We start from the raw sequence: 19,399 nt of genomic DNA, 5'->3' as shown, positions 1-19,399 counted from the left end.
AGCTGCCATTTGCCTGATGCTAGTCAACAAAGCTTCAATCAGTTAACTTTATTCCACATTTTTGTAAAAAAAAAAAAAAAATTACAACAGAACGAGGATCTGAAAACCAAGGAACTTCGTTTCCATCCATTGCTCACACATATTTGCTAAACCAGAGACATAATCAGCTGTTTAAAACATGATCTCCAGAGGCGGCCTATATATGAGTGAGGTCCTTAAAAGTCGATATTCCTAATTCTCAAATGACAGAAATGAAACCGCAACTGATCTTGAGCTGGCTCCTTTTTTCCCCCACCCCTCCTATCTTGTGTTGCATTTTCTTCCATTGGCGGTTTCCCTCCAGGATTAACTTCAAACTAAGACTGAACTGCCTACATTGTGTTTGTATGACCGAGAAGAGTTTGCTAAGATGTACCAAGCACTTCTTGGCCGGATTCTGTAAATGTTAAATTATCTTACCCCTAACTAAGGCCCTGGTCACTTGCAACGGGCAATATTTCTTCTGCATGGCAGACGTTAAAAATGGCAGGCAGTACCAACCGAACATCAGGGAAAATATACATGGATATCTTTATAGGCTTATTAGCCTGAACGGGAGGATTGGCGCCCACCTTAACACCATGGTGGACATACTGGTAGACCAAGTTCTCTCAGAAAGGAGAAGCAGCACGAGATTTGGCTTGCAAAAGGAGAAACACCTACATCGTCCTTGAAAACATACCGAAGGACACACCTGTGGTTGTGCCTCTTTTCTTCCTCACCTCCGTTCTGTCATTTCTGTAGTATTTTTAAATGCTGACATGCCCCAGGAAGGATGTTAGCAAAGGCTCGTACATTAACAGCACTCTCTATGGACACCTCTTATAAACATGCAACCCAACTCACAAAAAGGTAAGGCACTATACAACAAGCAGCGAGGTGAGCCAAAGGTTGGTCTTGCCAAAATCCATGGGCGAATGAGAAGACTGGATTTCAGGCGAGGGTCATCCACAAGAACAGAGATCCAATACGAGTGATAGGAACCAATGCCAGCTACCTTTGTCTGAAGGCTCACTCTCTACGGCCTTCAACTCAAGATGACAATGTGGGTCTAAGCCCGTTACACATACCTCTGTCTAAGGTTAAAAAGGGGTTCCTGCAGAACCTTAGCCCACTAGTTGTTGCTGACTCTATGGGCGGTTTCTCATGTCTCATCTCCGTTTCAAGGCCATTGAGTCAGTGCTGTCTGAAGACATTTCCGCGGTCGTGTGGCCAACATGACATCACGGAGCGCTGTTTCCTTCCCACCGAAGTGGTACCTATTTATCTACTCGCATGCTTTCGAACTGCTAGGTTGGCAGGAGCTGGAATGAGGACAGGAGCTCACCCCATCATGTGGCACTCGGGTCTCAAACCGGGGCTCCCAACTTTCCAGCTTAGTAGCCCAGCGTCTTTGACTGCTGAGCCACCATGCTGCCCCTCAAATGCTTCATCTACACCCAGAGAACTTCACTCAAGTCAAAATCTTCTCTGAGAGGTCAACCATGGATTCGGGGTTGTCCACCCCAAGCCCTCCTTAATCCATACGTCTTGTTGTGCAAATGCAGTTCTGGTGAACTTGTATCTCAACCTCGGATATACAAGCACATTAAGCGCCAACATTCGTGCGACACCTTCATCACGCAGGTATCCTCCTGCTGCCCTCTGTAGATGCCCAGCTAAGGGGGTAGAAGCATGCGATGCCAATACAGAACAAAAAGAACTCATCCCTATTAGAGTTAAGAAGCTAGGTTTTTTTTTATATAAAAAAAATCAGGATACACATACATACTCAAGAGTTGTACTGAATCTTCTGGTTACAAGGAGGCTGCACGGGGGGGGGGGGCGTGATCTCTCTCTCTCTTTTTTTTACTTTTAAGCAAAATTTAAGCATAATTACCATTAGGAAACAAGTGGAATTTCATGATCGATCTGAATCCTATGTGGAATTAAATGCCCACCTGTCTTTCGTGGGTATTTCCTTAATTGTAGCATTTTTCAACCTCTTAAGGAACTTCCTTTCTTACAATGTATCTCAACCTCGGCCACTTTTAAGACACCTGGAGTTCAACTTCCTAGAATTCCCCAGCCAGCCTAGGGTCACTAAACAAATGTTAAGTCAAGGGCTACCTGTAGTCTTGGGATCTAAGGCAGCTTTTTCAAAAACAAATGGACTGGCTTGAGGAACATCTGATGGATGACCTTCCAGACTAACTTCTGCTGAGCTTCAGAAGAGACTTCCTTTCCAATGACCAGTTTCCTGAGTCCCTAGCACCACTTCCAGTGCCCGGGGGAGGGGTGGGGGTGAGGGTGGGGAGGACATTTTGAAAAACCTGCCAGCCTATTTGACGACGACCCGGTGCAGTGACATGAAAGAGACAACGGAGAGTTTGCTGACTGAGAGGTTTCGACTTCCGTTGCTTTCCTTTAAAATTCATTCTCGACCTCCTCAAATAGCAGAGAAGGACTTCCCTTAAACGGAGGACAATAAAACATACTTGTCCGTATGGTTGCTTCCTATTTAGCACTGAACTGAACCTAAAATGGAATGATCCGGTGAGGTGAGGAAATTGGAAACCTCACCCTGTGCAAGCTTTGGGTCCTCTAGTGGGAAAATCAGAAGCCGTGTGAGCTATTCACCCACCCTAACACAGATCGCAAGACTTGTCGGGGCACCAAGAGAAAAAGGGACACCATGGCGCCCAGACACGATCCCGAAACATCTCGTTTCGGAGATTGAGTTCGGCTAGCCGTTTCCAGCATGTCCTGTGGGTGACAACGGCGTCTCATGATTGACAACGGCGTCTCTTGATTGACAACGGCATCTCGTGATTGACAACGGTGGCTCCAGGAACAGTCTTTTCAAAAGAGGAGAAATCAAAGGGGGAAAAAAAGAGGAAACCCCACTGACTCCTAACGAAGAGATCTGGCGCAAAAAAAAAAAAAAAAAAAAAAAAGGCCTATGCAGTTCCTCCAAAATCACGTAACCGCAGTGGAGGTGCTATTTGGACTTCCTCGGCGTTAACTGTCCCTTTCCCCATGGCGTTTGGTTCGTTCTGCTCAACGAAAGACAGGCGTGGCCACATTCCGCGTTCCGAGAGCGAGACGTCGGAGGTTATAAAGGTATAAAAACTCTGCTTGCTACAAGCAAAATGTTTGTTCGGTAGGTTTGTTAAAAGTCCACTGGCCCCAGGTTGCGGCTTTTTCCCGCCTCGCCCCCGCCCCGCCCCCCAATAAATACAACGAACGCCTCGTGTGGGTTTCAGCATGATTGGGCAGGTCAGACAGAAAATTCAGGCGCTCCTTTCTTTGCCCTCATCAACAGGAGTCTCCGGATTCGGAATCCAGCGAAAGGGTTTATCCACAGCAGAGACGGCTGTCCCCCAAAGACCGACTTCATCCCTTCCCAGCACAGCCTCCGTTCCCACGTGGGCTTCTCGCTCTTCAGCCTTTCGATCTCCTGCAAGTTAATGGGGGCCTTGGGTGAAACTCTGCGAACTTGGGGGGTGGGGATGGGGGTGGGGGTGAGCCGAGATTCAAGGTCTCAGCTGGAGTGGAGTGGAGGGGGAGAGGAGGCTGTGAGCAAGGCAGGTCCAAATTGCAACGGAGGGTGGGGGTGACGTTGGGGGAGGGGGTGGGGAATGGCTTACCGTTTCATCGTTGCATATCGAATGGATCTGGGTGCCGAACATCACAGCAGTGAACGTCAGAAACAGAAACCCTTCAAGGCACAAGAAGATCAGCAGGATAACCGTCACGGGTGGGGAGAAGTTACTGCATTCTGGGAAGGAAGGAAGGAAGGAAGGAAGGAAGGAAGGAAGGAAGGAAGGAAGGAGAGGAAGAAGGAAGAAAGGAGAGAGAGGGGGGAGAGGAAGGAAGGAAAATGGGGAGGAAGGAAGGAGAGAGAGAGGAAGGAAAGGAGGAAGGAAGGAAGGAGAGAGAGGGAGGAAGGAAGGAAGAAAGGAGAGAGAGGGGGGAGAGGAAGGAAGGAAAATGGGAAGGAAGGAGAGAGAGAGGAAGGAGAGGAGGAAGAAAGGAAGGAGAGAGAGAGGGAGGAAAGAAGGAAGAGGAGAGAGAGGAAGGAAGGAAGGTAGGAGAGGGAGAGGAAGAAGGAAGAAAGGAGAGAGGGGAGAGAGGAAGGAAGGAAAATGGGGGAAAAGGAAGGAGAGAGAGAGGAAGGAGAAGAGGAAGAAAGGAAGGAGAGAGAGACGGAGGAAGGAAGGAAGGAAGGAGAGAGAGAGGAAGGAAGGAAGGAAGGAAGGAAGGAAGGAAGGAGAGGGGGAAGGAAAATTAAGTTTCAATTCAGAACAACCACATTCACGAGTCTTTTTCGAATAATTACCCAGTCCGAATAAAAGGGAACTATGAGGTAGAATTCAAAACTGAGTTGCAAATCATTGGAAGCAAATACAGAAGACTGCATTTATAGAAGGCCCCAAAACATTGTACAATATACTGGAAGGACAGGCATGTTGAATGGAGAGTCAAAGAGAATGGAAATATATTACATATGTTGACCAGTTTAGGAGATTCCTACTGGTCTGGGAGGGTGACATTCCTATTTTAGGGCTTCAAAAACTTCCTTCAATTTAAGGTGCACTCCTGAAAACTTCAGGAAGCATTTTTGACTTCCTAATCAAGTCTTTCTCAACCGTGGCAACTTGGAATATTGGCAACTCCCAGTGTTCTCCAGCCAGGGGGATTCTGGGAGTTGAAGTCCACTTGTTTTCAAGCTGACATGGTTGAGAAACATTGTCCTAATCTAACCTTACAGCCTAGGATTTGTTAGTGGCTTCCTATCCAACTAATAATCATGCCTGACCCAGCTAATTCCTAAGGCGAGACAAGGCCAGCCATCTGCTGAGATGGAATTTGAGGAATTATATTTTCATGGCTGCCCCAGCAAAATATCTGAGAAAGCAGGCTGGCCATCTCTGACCATCATGTTGAATGGGATGGGGGGGGGCAAACCCTTGGAATTCCAGCGCCACATGTGCGCACGCATACACAGCAAAATGTAACACGGATAGGTTGTGTTGTCTCCCGCAGCACGATCTAAGCATCGCCCACGCTGCGGTCCCATGCATAATTCAAAAAGGCAATTATTTTGAAAACAAAACTTTCAAAAACATCGGCCGGTTGGAAGATGTCACCCGAGCACTCAAACAAAATGCTCTTTTGGAAACGCGCCAAGCAGTTTTTTTTCTTCAGGAAGCAAAATAATGTGGATATCTCCCAAGACTCCCATCGTTTGAACAAGACTCCCATCGTTTGAACACTCAACGGCCGATTTTTGATTTTTGATTTTCAGGCTTCTCAACCATTGAGTATCCAGATTTTCAAAAGGTGATCTACCCCCTTGAAAATCTAACTCCCTTAAAATTTCTTGCCTTAAGATCCATTTTCCAAAACTACTCCAGCTCTGGAAAAAAGACAACGGCTCTTCCGAAAAACCTTGTCCAGCAGAGTGAGGAGGTCTCTTATTTAATCGCATTAGACCCCGAATTTTATTTATTTGTTTCAGAATTATTTCTCTTTGTAAGGCATGATTTGGCCTTGGTACAGCTTTAATCATTCTGGTGTAGTTTCCCCTGCTTTTTATTGACGGATGCTACCGCTTGCTTTTGTAAAGGGCTGCTTAAAATCCTTCCACGGTTTCAGATTTGCGCCGCGGTTCCTTTACGGCCTGGCGGCACCTGAATCGCTACACTAGATGAAGCGATTTAGGCGTGCTTAAAATAAATCAGTCAAAGGCCATGTGCTCGCTTACCAATCCATTGATCTCGGACGCAGGAAAAGAACTGAAACCCACAGAGGACGAGGGCATGAGCTGAAATCAGAGCTATGTACATCTGGAAAAGAAAGGAAGATGCAGGCAATCAATCTTCGGAAGGCACGTCTTCAACGCGACCGCGTTGTCTCCTTCCTTTATTTCTCATCTACCTTCCTTTATTTCAGGGATGTCAAACTCGATTTCATTAAGGGCCGCTTCAGGGTTGTGTTTGACCTTGGGGTGTGTGGGTGGGTAGGTGGGCGTGGCTGTGGGTGGGCGTGGCCGAGGTGGGTGTGGGTGTGTCCAGCTCGACATCACTCGTTGAGGCTCCGTTTTCGGCTGCAACGGCCTCCTGCAGCCTGCTGCCAGTGAAAACAGAGCCTGCATGTGTGCGCGTGGCCACCCCGAGCTCCGTTTTGCTGGCAGAGGGCTGCAGGAGACCGTTGCGGCCAAAAACGGATCCCAGGTGGGCTGCGTGCAGCCTTCCCAAGCTCTGTTTTTGCTGGCAGAGGCACTGCGGACCGGGGCAGTCTCACGGGCCAGATCTAAGCACCCCACAGGCCTTGACTTTGACACCCCCGATTTACTTTCTCCATTTGGGAAGCTGCCCGATTCCACAATGATTTGAGGCAGCTCAAAGCAAAACTTACATGCAAAAACTATGCCTATCAAAAATAAAATAGAACCAGAAGATGCCACCCCTCCCTGGACCCAAGTTCAAACAGCAAAACGAAAAAAGCTCAGCCTCCATTTCTGACCCATCTGAGAAAAAGCCAAAAGGGCAGAGAGATAGAACAGATAACATTTCACAAGGCAGGCACCGAAACACCACCCATGTTCTGACTCGCAATTTTTAAACGTTTCGCTAACCTTCCTCCCGCTTTCCCCCTGATCTGCGGCAAACGAAATCACAATGTCTACTCACAGTAAAAAGCACAAAAAACCTCTGGTTCCTTTCCCCTACGCAGTTGTTTACCCACGGACAGTGATGATCCATCTTCCGAATGCATCGTTTGCAAATACTGATGGGATTTAAAAGGAAAAACAAGTGAGGGGGAAAAAAACAACCCCGTTATGTGTATTTTGGAATCGAAAGTATAGAACCCAGCAAAGGACCCATTTCTTTGAAAATCCAAGGTATTTGCATACAGCAAACAAGCCAGATCTATTTCCTCTTTTAGGAACTTTATTAATTTATATTTTGTATTTCTGAACCGCTCATTTCCCTCTAGGAGAAACGCTGGAAAATAGATCAGGTCTGTATCATATCAGGGTATTTCTTGCCCCCAACATTCTGGGTCCTCATTTTACCCACCTTGGAAGGACGGAAGGCTGAGTCAACCTTGAGCCTGGTGAGATTCGAACTGCCAGATTGCAGACAGCCGGCAGTCAGCAGCAGCAGCAGCCTGCAGTACTGCACTCTAACCACTGCGCCACAAGATCCTCAAGTTATGTATTATATGCTGGTTTCAGAGCAAATCAAGGGCAGCGTGACAAGATACCTGCAGTGATGGGCACGTTCTGGCTTCACGCTGCAACATTTGGGGCACTTGTAGATGACCTCCCCTGGTTTCAGCTGCAAACTCTCCATGTATTCTTTTGTAGCATTTCCTTTGGGGACAGCACCCTAAAAAGCCAGAAAGACAGAACTCAGCGATTCAGGAGAAGGCTACTTATTTACAGTGAACTCCTCGATCGCATATTCCCCAAATAACCCGTCCTTCAGTTCCCAAAATCCCCAAGGCTGCACTGGCTGTGGGATTCGGAATGGGACAACTCACCCCAGCCAATTTACTACAGCCAACTCACCGTGGCCAATTCACCATGGCCAACTCACCATGGGCAACTTGCGTTGGCCAGCTTGCCTTCGCCAACCTACCAGAGGACAATTCAACGAATATATTTATTTAAAATAAGTTTAAAAATATTGTAATCTTTTTTCATTCAGATTTCATTTTGTCCCTCCTTTTGCATCCTTCCTTTAATGATCCTATTCCACCATTTCTTCAATATTATGTAACTTTTGTTCCGTGGTGAGTTGGTCATAGCAAACTGTCCCCTGGTGAGTTGGCCATGGGGAGTTGGCTGCGGCGACTTGTCCTAGACCTGTGGGATTATAGGAAGTGTGACTCCACGTGGTCAAGAAAGATTCCTCCGCGTGGCATCCAAAACTGTTGGTCTCCATACTCACTGGATCCGTTAGCATGGTTCTTAGGTGAGAAGACAACGCCAGCACAGCCAAGCCGTTGAAGAGGACTCCATTGACCAGGGAGTACCAGAAGTCTTTGGAAGGCAGCAGCATGACAAAGGTGACCACGAAGTCAGCGTAGACCACCAGAAGCCAGGTCATCACCGCGCAGACCATCCCGCAGCTGTCGCGGATGAACCAAAGGCGATCTCCCGCATCGCACTCGGATGACGACGAATCATAGCAGTCGTTCTCGGCAAGAAGTGGATGGTGTTCAACTTCACGCAACCTGTGCCCGGATGACTGCATGGTTTTCCAGACTGGCCCTGTGGGAAAATAACCAGCCAGCAGCTGTGCACCGAGGCTCCTAGACGGCACGTATTTTGTTGTCAAGGGGTGGCGAACAGCCCATCCTGTTCTAATTTAAAAGAGGCAAGTCAAACACCATAGGAAGGTACAATCGATGTATCCAAGGTTGACCTCAACAGAGGGCCAAATATTTAAGATCCTACGGGTCAATCAGGGTTTTTTCCCTACATTATGTTGGCTGCCTAGAAGAACTCCTAGAAGTCCTCAAGTCAGCTGTTGAAATACAAATAAAACTAAAGCACTGCTTGGAGCTCAGAGTTGAAACGAGGGGTCTCTGGTGTTCTCTGAGCTTGCCTCTTTTCTCGCAATTGTTTCCTTACCCAATTAAATAACATAATCAGTGCTAGAAGGGAGGGAGGTTTGGAGGAGGAGGAGGAGGAGGAGGAAGAAAAGAAGACGAGATGATTGTGGGGTCCTTGGTGTTCGCTGAGCTTAGCTGCTTTCTTGCAGATGTTTCCTTGCCCAATTAAATAACATACCATATTTTTCAGACATTAAGACACACCTTTCTCCCCCCTAAGAGGCTGAAAATTTGGCTGTGTCATACTCCGAATGTAGCTTTTTCGAAGCTTTTATTCAGCCCTAACAAAGCACTAGTGAGTGAAGCGATCTTCCTAGCTTTGCCTGCTCCCTGGTTTGCCTGCTCCCTGGACTCTCCGTTGTGCTTTTACGAGGCGCTAGAGAGTGAAGCGATCTCCATGCTTTGCTCCGACTCTCAGCTGTTCTTTAGAAGCTTTTTTTTCCCCAGCCCTAACAAGGCACTGAGGCGCTAGCGAGAGAAGCAATCTCCCCGCTCTCCCCGTGCTTTGCCTGCTTTTCTTATTGCTGCTTCCTCTCAGCTGTGCCTTAGAAGCTGTTTTTTATCCCCAAGCAGGGGATAAAAAACCAGCAAACTAATGTGCTGAAGCTGACCAGACTAAGGACACTAGCCAGATGAATACCTGGTAGACAGATTTCCCCCACCCCCATTTTCCTCCCTAAAAACTAAGCTGCGTCTTATACTCCAGTGCGTCTTATACTCCGAAAAATATGGTAATCAGTGCAAGAAGGGACAGAGGGCAGGAGGAGGAGGAGATTGTGGTACCCTTGATGCTTGATTGTTTTCTTGCAGACATTTCCTTACTCAAACTAGGTAACATCATCACTGACCAACCAAGCTCAGAGAGCGCCAAGGACCCCACAAAATTAAAATCTTCCCCTCTTTTCACACTGCTTTCGTTTCTGGCAGCTCTTTTGTACTGGCTTCTCAAGTGTAAATCTTGGGGGAGAAGCCTTACAAGAGGAGGCTCATGAAATCCACCTCCTTCTTGACAGACCAATCGTTGGACTTCAGTGGTTTAATGCTGTTCTTGCAGAAAGTTTGAACACCTTTAGCTGTACTAAATGAGATGGCCCTTTCAATTTGTTATTTTCATGTAGGAATTAAACCTGGGATTTTTTTTTTTTTTTTTGAAAATTCAGCCTCTGTGGGGATGAAAAGTTCTGCTTTGGATCCATCCTCTTTTGCCTGGCCCTCCTTCTCTTTTCCTTGCGCCAAGGAAGACTTCTGGGGAACATTTGCTAAACCCCATTTGGTGTCTTGAGTGATGTGCTAAGGAGCTTCGTGAAGCCACAAACGGACTCATTAAATCATGGCTCGCTTGGGAAAGGGAGGAGTTCCCAGGGAGCCCCCCCCCACGATTCGGACGGAAAATCAAAGGATGAGGAACAGCTGCAGTGCTAAGTCTCTCAAATGCCGGGAATGGCAAGAAATCCTAGAGACCTTTTTCATCCTAAAATCCCTATTGATTCGGTGCTATTACGGTCGATGGTGAAGAGCAGCGCTGAAAGCCTGCGATTGATTTGCTGATATCCGAGCAGATGCTTCTCAGTTTCCCCACAAATGGCGGCTTCCTTCTCTTTACAAATCAGCACCCATGAACACAGATTTAGAGGCGCGTTGACCAAGGTGTAATTATCCTTGATTTATCATTCATCAAGGCAGGATTCCTGGGCCAGGCAAACTCAACAAGATGAGGACAGAAGGAAGGCGGGTTTGATCTTATTTCCTTTTCCTCACTGTTGTTACTAACAGGGACAAAGGTCCTGTGAAGACGTCCAGCCTTAACCTGATGATAGTAAAGCAAAAGTAAAGGTTCCCCTTACACATATGTGCTAGTCATCCCCGACTCTAGGAGGCAGAGCTCATTCTGTTTCAAAGCCAAAGAACCAGCGCTGTCCAAAGACGTCTCCATGGTCATGTGGCCTGCATGACTCAATGCCAGAGGCACACAGAATGCTGTTCCCTTCCCACCAAAGGTGGTCCCTATTTTTCTACTTGCCTTTTTTACCTGCTTTCAAACTGCTAGGGTGGCAGAAGCTGGGACAAGGAACGGAAGCTCACCCCGTAAGGCGGCACTAGGGATTTGAACTGCTGAACTGCCGACCTTTCAATCGACAAGCTCAGCGTCTTAGCCACTGAGTCCCTCTGATGATAGTAATTACCCCTTAATTATTTTCTCTTCTTCTTTTCAAGATACTCAAGAGACTGTCTGGACAAGTCCCTGCACATTTCCTGGTGAGGTTTTTCAAAAGCAGTTTGCCATTGCCTCCTTCCTAGGGCTAAGATTGAGGGACTGGCCCAAGCCGAGCCAGGAGATTTGGCACCTAAGGCAGAACTAGAACTCACACAGTCTCCAGCTTTCTCGCCTGATGCCTGCACCAACTACCCTGAACTGGCTCTGGTCTGTAGCAGATTCTCCTTTCACTGATACCGGTGAAGGAATCAGGATCCACTCAGAACCACCCAAATGCTTACGATCCCTTAGGAATCCAGCTGACAAATGGCATTCTGCAGCAGCACAAGATTCTAATCTTGCCTTTGGAAAATAATCAAGTCATCCACACATCCTAAGCATGACTTGATTACTGTTAAGATTTAAACAACAACCACAACCCAGATGAGGGAAACAACAAGCTTCATTTTTGGCACAGGGTTCAGATCTTAACCCACGGAGCAATTCTTCAGCAAAAACCTGGTTTTGCTTTTTAAGTTAAAGGACTGGCTGTAGCCAGGGGGGAGGGGAAGACAGCATAAAGGAGGTTGACTTGTTGAAAACCCCCAAAAATGTGATCAAACATTAGCCTGGGGGGTGGGGAGAAATCACTCCAACCTCACGCTGATGCACAGAGCCTTCGCATAAAAAGGATCTCTTTCAAACCACAAATATTTTAGACAGGGCTCGACTGTTTTGCAGCTTTATAAAATTGCCTGTATTCCTTTTCTCCAACCTGGTGCCCTTCAAGCATACTGCATTGCAGTTTGTGTATGTATCTTAGCCAGCATCCTCTTAGCCAAGACCAAAGAGAGTTTGATCTTGGAGGAGGATGGCAGATGAAAAACGCTTTTAACTTGGGATGTCAAATCTAGATTTCCCAGTCACGAGAATATCAAATAAACAGGTTTTGCATTCGCTGCAGAAAGGCAATAACTACACATGGGAAACCGATGAGAGGAAAGTCAATGGCAATTTAAAATATTAACCGGACCAAAAGCTCAAGAAAAATGCCCGTCAAATACTCAACCTATGAATAACGTGAACTCTTGATGAAAATACATCCCCCACACAAAAGAAACTGCAATTTAAAATGAAAATAGCCTAGTCATGTGTGTGCAGCAACTGGCCACGAACCCTAGTGGTGCTTCCCGTTTGAAACGTGATCCATCAATCTCACTTCCCTAAATTCATGGCTTTCTAATCGAACAGTGGAGGCCAGTTTACAAACTTCACGAGTTTTGCTCTGCTCTTTTGCCTCCGCCTACGATCCTTTGTAGCCTACTAAGCTTTGTGAACGGGAAGCTGGGTAAGCGGCGTGGAGGTTGGTGCGTGCAGGTGTTTTTAAAGGCGGGGGGGGGGGGAGGAAAAATGATACATACCTGTTAGGGACAACGGTTAGTCGGACATCTTGCTGTTTCTTTGGGCTTCTACGATGCACACGCGGTCATATCGGGTGTGACCTGTCCGAGCATAAATAGAAGCGCGCGTTGGTCACAATCAGAAGAAACCCGAGAGAAAACCCAAGTGAAGCATCACCTGGAAAGTAAGCGCAGAACATCTGCTGGGCGTTGACAGCAGGTGCTCCCTGGAGAAGCACTTTTGACCTCTGGGCTCACTTGTCAAGTTCAAACATTTCCCTTTCACTGGATTGAATCCTGAAATCTCTAAGGGAAAAGGAGAGAGAGAGAGAGAGAGAGAGAAAGAGAGAGAGAGGGGGCTGGGGTGTCACAGCGAGAGGCTTCTGATTCTTCAGAAGAAGGGAGATAATGGTTAATGGGCAGGGTTATCCGCCACCAGCTGTTTTCGGGAAGTGTCAAATTCAGGCCATCTGCCCTGCTCTCTTGCTGGCCAGCTGTTTGCAAGGCTGTTGCCATATTCCAGAAGGTTATGACCCATCTGGAAGGCAGAATGCTCCCGGGGGGGGGGGGCTGCTTGAAACTTGCAACGGATGCAAAAGAAGGTAACCAGGATGACTTCGGAACCATTTTTTTTGTCAGGGTTTAAAAACTTCTATTTCAGGTATTATTCAACCAGCTGAAGTTGGGTTTTTAAAGGCTTGGGACTTGGGTCCCTAAAGGACCAAGTTTCTGTTCTACAGTATGAAATACATTCTTTTCCTGGGTAACTAAGGTTAGATATTTCTTTCCATTTGTGGTCATTCCCCGCCACCCCACTCCAGAAGTTACTTCGTCAGTCACCGCTTCTGTTCAGTTTTAGCTGCTCTGCTATTATTTCATTTCCCATCTTTCTAACTAAACTGCAAAATAATTTCACTTCTAAGTTATTTTAGCGTTTATTTTTTTTACCATTTTATTATTCCTCTTTGGATACTTTTAGAGCAGTGTTCCCCAATGTTTCTGGGTTGGTGGCCTGGCGTGGACTGGGGGTGGGGGGTAGAGAAGAAAGAGGGGATGGTTTTGTGTGAGGGGCAGGCAGCCCACCACTCACACAGCCCGGTGGCAAATAAGCTGTGGCCCAGTAGTGGGCTGTGGCTCACAGTTTGAGGGCCCCTGCTGTAGAGCAAGGGTCTCCAACCTTGGCAAGTTTAAGACTGGTGGACTTCAACTCTCAGAATTCACAAGTCTTAAACTTGCCAAGGTTGCAGACCCCTGCTTTAGAGGATAGCGATGGGCTCTGGTATATCGATCCTTGCACTTAATCTTTTTAATGTGATTTACTTTTATTTTAAACGGGAAAACCTAAAGCAACTTAAAAAGCAGGGGAACGCAGTAGCCGTTACATAGCCAAACTACCAGGGTCTACATGCAAAAGGACGCCAGCAAATCCGAGAGAAATTGCTAATGAAAAGCAAAATTATAATGAGCGGAAAGGCAAAATGCTTCTCCCCCACCCCACCCCAAATAACTCTGTTGATCTATCTCTCAACAGCCCAGAATGCAAACAAACTCAACGGCACGGCGATAACGTCAACAAGAGTGAATAATTCAGAAGTACAGAATGTGAAGTAACTTCGGGCGTCTGGTAAATGATCTGATGATCCACTTGAGAGCAGGGACTTTCCCAGAATCAAGCCAAGCCGGGCCTTCGGATAATTCAACCGACTCTAGTGGTAAGCAAAAAGCGGGGAAGGAAAGGACAAGGGGAAAGAAAAGACCGTCCACCTAAAATATGTATTTTATATAGAAATAAGAATATAAAAATCCACCGATTCCAAGGGTCCTGGGAACAAACATCCACCCCAACAATGCAAAATTGTCGTCCACCATCCAGATACCGTTTCAAAGATTTTTTGGGGGGTGGGGTGGGGGGGAAACGGATGCTCCTTTGAGTTGACATACCCTGTCTTGGAGGGAACCAACCAACCCAGCCGGCCTTTCATTGTCCAGGAAAAGCAGCAGCTGCAGGAGGCTCAGCCGGCTTCTAAGCGCCCAATTAAAACCTCCTCTTGATTATTTATTCCAAGTATTGCACGTTCAAGGTCGCAGTTGCTCCGGCTCCCCGCTTCACGGTGAACTTGCCTGTAACTGAATATTCCAAGCCATCCTAAAGTTACATATTTTTCCAGGGCTGCGAGAGGACCAGCTGTGACTGAAGCAAAACCTACCCTCTGCCTTAAAGCTACCTTCTGCTTTTTTTTTTTTTTCCTTTTGGTGTTTCCGAGTTGCAACATACCTACGATCGGCTGCTTGAGCCAGTCCTCTTCTGTCTGGCAAATTCGGAGGATATTCTAGGCGTGCAGATGGAAAGGGGACGGAAAGATTTGCAGGCCGCTCAAGGCCTGCCCTAACCACATCATGGGGCATGGCAGGTGGGTGGGTGGGTGGGTGGGAGGGGGCGTTACATTCTGGCAGTTGGGCTCCTGCTCTCCAGATCTAGGATCTGGCCCAGGACCACAGGCGTTCTCATCAGCAGGGCCTTGTGAAGTTCTGATGTCACAGAGATCTCTCTAGCTCTCTGTGAGCAGAGCAGGCAAGGTAACTGCTCTTGTCTGAAGGAGGGAGAGAAGGCCAGAGGTCAAGTCCAGAAGCACATCAAGAACAGGGCGGAGACGTCAGTGTGAATCTGGAGCCAAACCTTTGAAACTGGCGACCAACTTCACCGCTCACACGTGGGAAGATCAAGTGAATGTACAGTATATTTTGTAGTATTTTGCAGAAGGATTATTTTTCCTTTCTGCAGTGAAACACACGTTTTATGCAGAAATATAACACCTGTGTTACGTGTCCATGGAAAGGAAAAGGAAAGCAGTCCTCCTGAGCTACTATAACACTCAACAAAACATACACTTGTTTAATCCTCCCGTGTGTTTACCACGTGTGTTGCCTCCAGAGGTTGTGGGTGCTCCATCACTGGAGGTTTTTAAGAGGAGACCAGACAACCGTTTGTCTGAAATGGTTAGAGGGATTCCTGCTCAAGCAGGGGGTTGGAAGGCCTCCGAGGTCCCTTCCAACGCTGTCATTCTGTTGATGTGGACTGGAGATTTAGGACAAACAGGAGTCACGTTTTCATCCTGCTAGCAACTGATCAGCAATGAGACAAAGTAAAAACTAAACACCCGGGCAAACCATGGTACATTTTACGTTTTGCTGATGACATCCGTAATATAACTCTTTTTTTTTTAAGCTATAACACTTGATTGTCCACGTTATTTTCCTCTCTCCTCGTTCTTCTTCAGACCCAAGTGAACATTATAATCTGTTTTTTTAACCTTCCGTTTAGCAGTCTTTAATTTCTCCCCAGGGGCATCAATTTTGATCTGCTCTCAAAAGTTTTGCAATTCATCCTTTGGCTGCTGGATCTACTGGCCAAAATTGATATGCAGATGACCGACTACTGAAGTCAGCTGATGGGTCAGACATCTCTTTCATTCAATTATTTGACGCTTATTGAGGCAGGATCTCCACTAATGACCTCCAGCGTCTTTTAGAGTCATCCAGTTAGTGGTGTTTTTGTAATAATTGTACAGCAGCCAATTATTACATGGTGGGGGGGATAAAAAAAAGGATAGAAATAATTTAAGGTTTTGTCAGGCGACGAGAAAGCCTACCCATTCTATTGTGTGTCACTTTCTGAACGTACTTGGGAGGCATGCTCTAATGCAGTATCAGACGACACTTTGCCTGCAAAATGTCTCAGTGTCAGTTCGCTTTTTTTACTTCTAAAAGGAAAAAGAAAACTAAAAAAACCCACACAAACCCCAGAAGCTAATGCTAGATTTTCCCACGACCTAAGAAAGCATTCTAGTTAAAAAAAGGATCATAATCTAGGACTCTAGGAGTTACACTAACGTCCTGAACTAGCTCAAGACAATCAGTTTCACATTATTCTCTAGAAGTATCACCGCTAAGAGCTTTGGATGGACTTCTATCTAAGATTTACAGCTGGAAATAACTGGATTTTGGGGAGCTGAAGCTGCCAAGGTCCCTGAGCAAAACGGGGGAATCCTGCCTCGAATGAAGCAGGTCAGATAAGCCTGATGAAAAAAGTCTCGGGTCTGTCTCGGGGTTGGACTAAGATGACCGTTCCCATAGAATGTTATTCTATGTCCTATTGTGAGAGATGGGGAAACCCCCCCCCCTCACTCACCCACGTCCCAAAACTCCAGAAACTCATCCTGAGAGGCCACAGTCCCCTAGAAGGACGGGGCTCCCAATACCCATCATTCCCATCCAGGATTCCAAAGAGGAAGGCGAGGGATGGGAGGTGGAAATCCAACCTGCCCGGAGTTGGAACCCCAGCTGGGAAAACTCCCATCAGTTTTTCCCCCTTCCAAAATTGGGATGGACCTCAAATCCCATAATCCTCCCCCCGTGGCTGGGGATTATGGGACTTGACCCTTCCAAAATTGGGACGGGCCTCAAGTCCCATAATCCTCCCCCCGTGGCTGGGGATTATGGGACTTGACCCTTCCAAAATTGGGACGGGCCTCAAGTCCCATAATCCTCCCCCCATGGCTGGGGATTATGGGACTTGATCCTTCCAAAATTGGGAGGGGCCTGAAGTCCCATAATCCTCTCCCCCATGGCTGGGGATGTTGGGACTTGATCCTTCCAAAATTGGGACGGGCCTGAAGTCCCATAATCCTCCCCCCATGGCTGGGGATGTTGGGACTTGACCCTTCCAAAATTGGGAGGAGCCTCAAGTCCCATAATCCCCTCCACCCGCGGCTGGGGATTACGGGAGGTGAGGTCCAGGGCAGGAGAGAGGAGGCGGCATCTGGCAGGGGGCTGGAAAGGGGCGGGGCCGCTCAGGACGGGAAGAGAACAGCTGGGATGGGCGGGGCCACCCGACGGGGCGGGTCCAGATGGGCGGAGCCTCGCTATGCCCCCGCCCTCTCGCCCCCTGACAGACTCACCTCGCCCCCGGTTCCTTCAGGGTTTTGCCTCGCACGATCCCGGCTGATGACGATGGCGGCGGTCGCGGCCCATCCCGGATGGAGGGGTCCGTCCCCGCAGGCCCCGCCGGCTGAGGAGGCTCCGTCGCCGCGGAGGCAGCGCCGAGCGAGCGGGCGAGCGAGCTCCAGGAGCAGCACGGCGTCCCGCGCATGCGCCCCGTCACGCGCTTTTGGCCCGGCCCTCAGGAGGGCAGCGGGGGACGTCCGCGCATGCGTTCAGAGGACTGGGGAGGGTTTTGTTTTTTTTTCTTCCCCCAAGGGGATAGAGGGAGGAGCGATAAAATCCGGGATTAGCGACGACTTCGTGAAGGGGGTTGGGGGGCCACAGAAGGCTTCCCCGCTTCACTCGTTTTGCGGATGGACCGGAGTGGGTGGCGGTGGGAAATAAAACGCGCGTGACCCCCTGGCCGGAGAGAAGGAAGAAGAGTGGCGTTGACATGCCCCCTTGCTCCGCAAATGGCGACCGTCAAACGACATCGGAAGTGACGTTTGCGTAAGCGTGCCTCCTTATGCCTCCAACTCTAGGATGTTCTACTTCGGCCTCGGCCGGGTCCGCGCCTGCGCAGAATGCACAGTGCCTCTCCTGCCCTTCCTGGCAGGGTTGCTGCAATTCGTCAGTTCTGCAACTCTGCTGGGCGCCGGTGCTTCTCCCTCCTTCCCTTTTTCCTCGCTTTTGCAATGCCTCTGGGCATGTGCAGAAAGCCTTGGCCTCCGTTCTTCCTCGCAGACCTTCCGATCCATCCGTGATGCCACCCTTCCTGCTTGCGAAATAATATTATATAATATGCTTCTTAGCAAACCCAGGACAACCTCGCAGGACAGTTGTGCACGGAGCACGCCGCGGTGGGAGACAGCGCACTAAAGAACCGCGTGCAATTGTATTCTCACTGCAAGCTGCAAACTTAGTTCACTACTCTATGGTTACGGGGTTTCTCTTTAACTGCAATGCCGTGCTTTGCTGTTGACTGATAGCCAATAAATGCAATGGCTATCCTTATTACAATTGCAACAACAACAATAATTTCATCCATGTTTGCGCAGCCTAAATAAAATTCTTTATTGGCCAAGTGTGATTGGACACACATACAAGCAACAAGTGATAAATCATAATCATAACCGTCATAAAATACACCATAAATCATAAGATACAACACTTAGTCCTAAGATACTAAATAAGCAATCAGTAGAATAGAATAGAATAGAATTATTTTTTTATTGGCCAAGTGTGATTGGACACACAAGGAATTTGTCTTCGGTGCATATGCTCTCAGTGTACATAAAAAAAGCTGCATTCGTCAAGAATCATAAGGAAAAACACTTTATGATAGTCATAGGGTACAAATAAGCAATCAGGAAACAATATCAATATAAATCGTAAGGATACAAGCAACAAGATTACAGTCATACAGTCATAAGTGAAAGGAATGGGTGATGGGAACGATGAGAAGATTAATAGTAGTGCAGATTTGGTAAATAGTTTGACAGTGTTGAGGGAATTATTTGTTTAGCAGAGTGATGGCGTTTGGGAAAAAAACTGCTCTTGTGCCTAGTTGTTCTGGTGATGCAGATCTGATATGTATTTCAGGCCACATTTGAAAAGAGCAAAGCACCCTCAAAATCTATGACTCTACTCCGGCAATGGGATTTCAGTAGCTTATTTCACGTTTATTTCAATGCTTTTCAAAGTTCAAAACTTCCTTCAGACAAAATGGAGAAATAAAATAGGATAACAACATTTCTTTAGAAGCTATTCTTTCTATGCTCAAGATACCCGAAACGGTCCCACCATCAGTTGATGGACAACAAAAACAGAGGGACTTGCAAAAAAAATATGTATCATTCAATTTTTAGTCCATTTAAATGGGAGTGGTTTGTTTTAAACAAGGCTGTTAAAGAAGCTAGGATGACTCCTGCAAACTTGCTTAGCTACAAGCCACTGATCAACAGCAACTAGGTTGAAATAAACCTTGTGCTAACCAAGTTAGATTAGAACAATTAATCAGTGGAACGACTTGCCTGCAGAAGTTGTGAATGCTCCAACACTGGAAGTTTTTAAGAAAATGTTGGATAACCATCTGTCTGAAGTGGTATAGGGTTTCCTGCCTGAGCAGGGGGGTGGACTAGAAGACCTCCAAGGTCCCTTCCAACTCTATTATTCT

The 19,399-nt window shown here is 47.3% G+C and overlaps 1 protein-coding gene across 2 annotated transcripts; it reads right to left on the bottom strand.

Moving 5' to 3' along the window:
* Positions 1-31: 31 nt before the first annotated feature.
* On the bottom strand, positions 32-17,973 carry ZDHHC7 (zinc finger DHHC-type palmitoyltransferase 7). Of its 2 annotated transcripts, none has more exons than XM_058155227.1 (8): positions 17,202-17,973; positions 12,265-12,345; positions 7,983-8,397; positions 7,294-7,418; positions 6,717-6,813; positions 5,789-5,870; positions 3,669-3,799; positions 32-3,478 (listed from the first exon to the last, which is right to left on the bottom strand). In XM_058155227.1, the coding sequence occupies exons 3-8, from the start codon at positions 8,286-8,288 to the stop codon at positions 3,299-3,301; spliced, it is 921 nt and encodes a 306-aa protein (XP_058011210.1). In that variant the 5' UTR covers positions 8,289-8,397; positions 12,265-12,345; positions 17,202-17,973; the 3' UTR covers positions 32-3,298. The 2 variants fall into 2 exon arrangements, with proteins under 2 accessions (XP_058011210.1, XP_058011209.1); XM_058155226.1 differs by having other exon boundaries at positions 7,983-8,305; positions 17,202-17,972.
* Between the last annotated feature and the right edge of the window lie 1,426 nt (positions 17,974-19,399).

The sequence above is a fragment of the Ahaetulla prasina genome, chromosome 12, assembly GCF_028640845.1.
Source record: "Ahaetulla prasina isolate Xishuangbanna chromosome 12, ASM2864084v1, whole genome shotgun sequence".
NCBI classification, from domain to species: domain Eukaryota; kingdom Metazoa; phylum Chordata; class Lepidosauria; order Squamata; family Colubridae; genus Ahaetulla; species Ahaetulla prasina.
This window is presented reverse-complemented; position numbering and strand designations above follow the sequence as displayed.

Bases quoted from the DNA above. Each gene is read 5' to 3' on its own strand.
- ZDHHC7 (XM_058155227.1), bottom strand. From the start codon at position 8,288: ATGCAGTCATCCGGGCACAGGTTGCGTGAAGTTGAACACCATCCACTT. The intron at 6,814-7,293 runs GTATCTTGTCAC...AAATCCCATCAG, and splicing joins GAACGTGCCCATCACTGCAG to TATTTGCAAACGATGCATTC. The intron at 3,800-5,788 runs GTAAGCGAGCAC...CTTCCTTCCCAG, and splicing joins CGTCCGAGATCAATGGATTG to AATGCAGTAACTTCTCCCCA.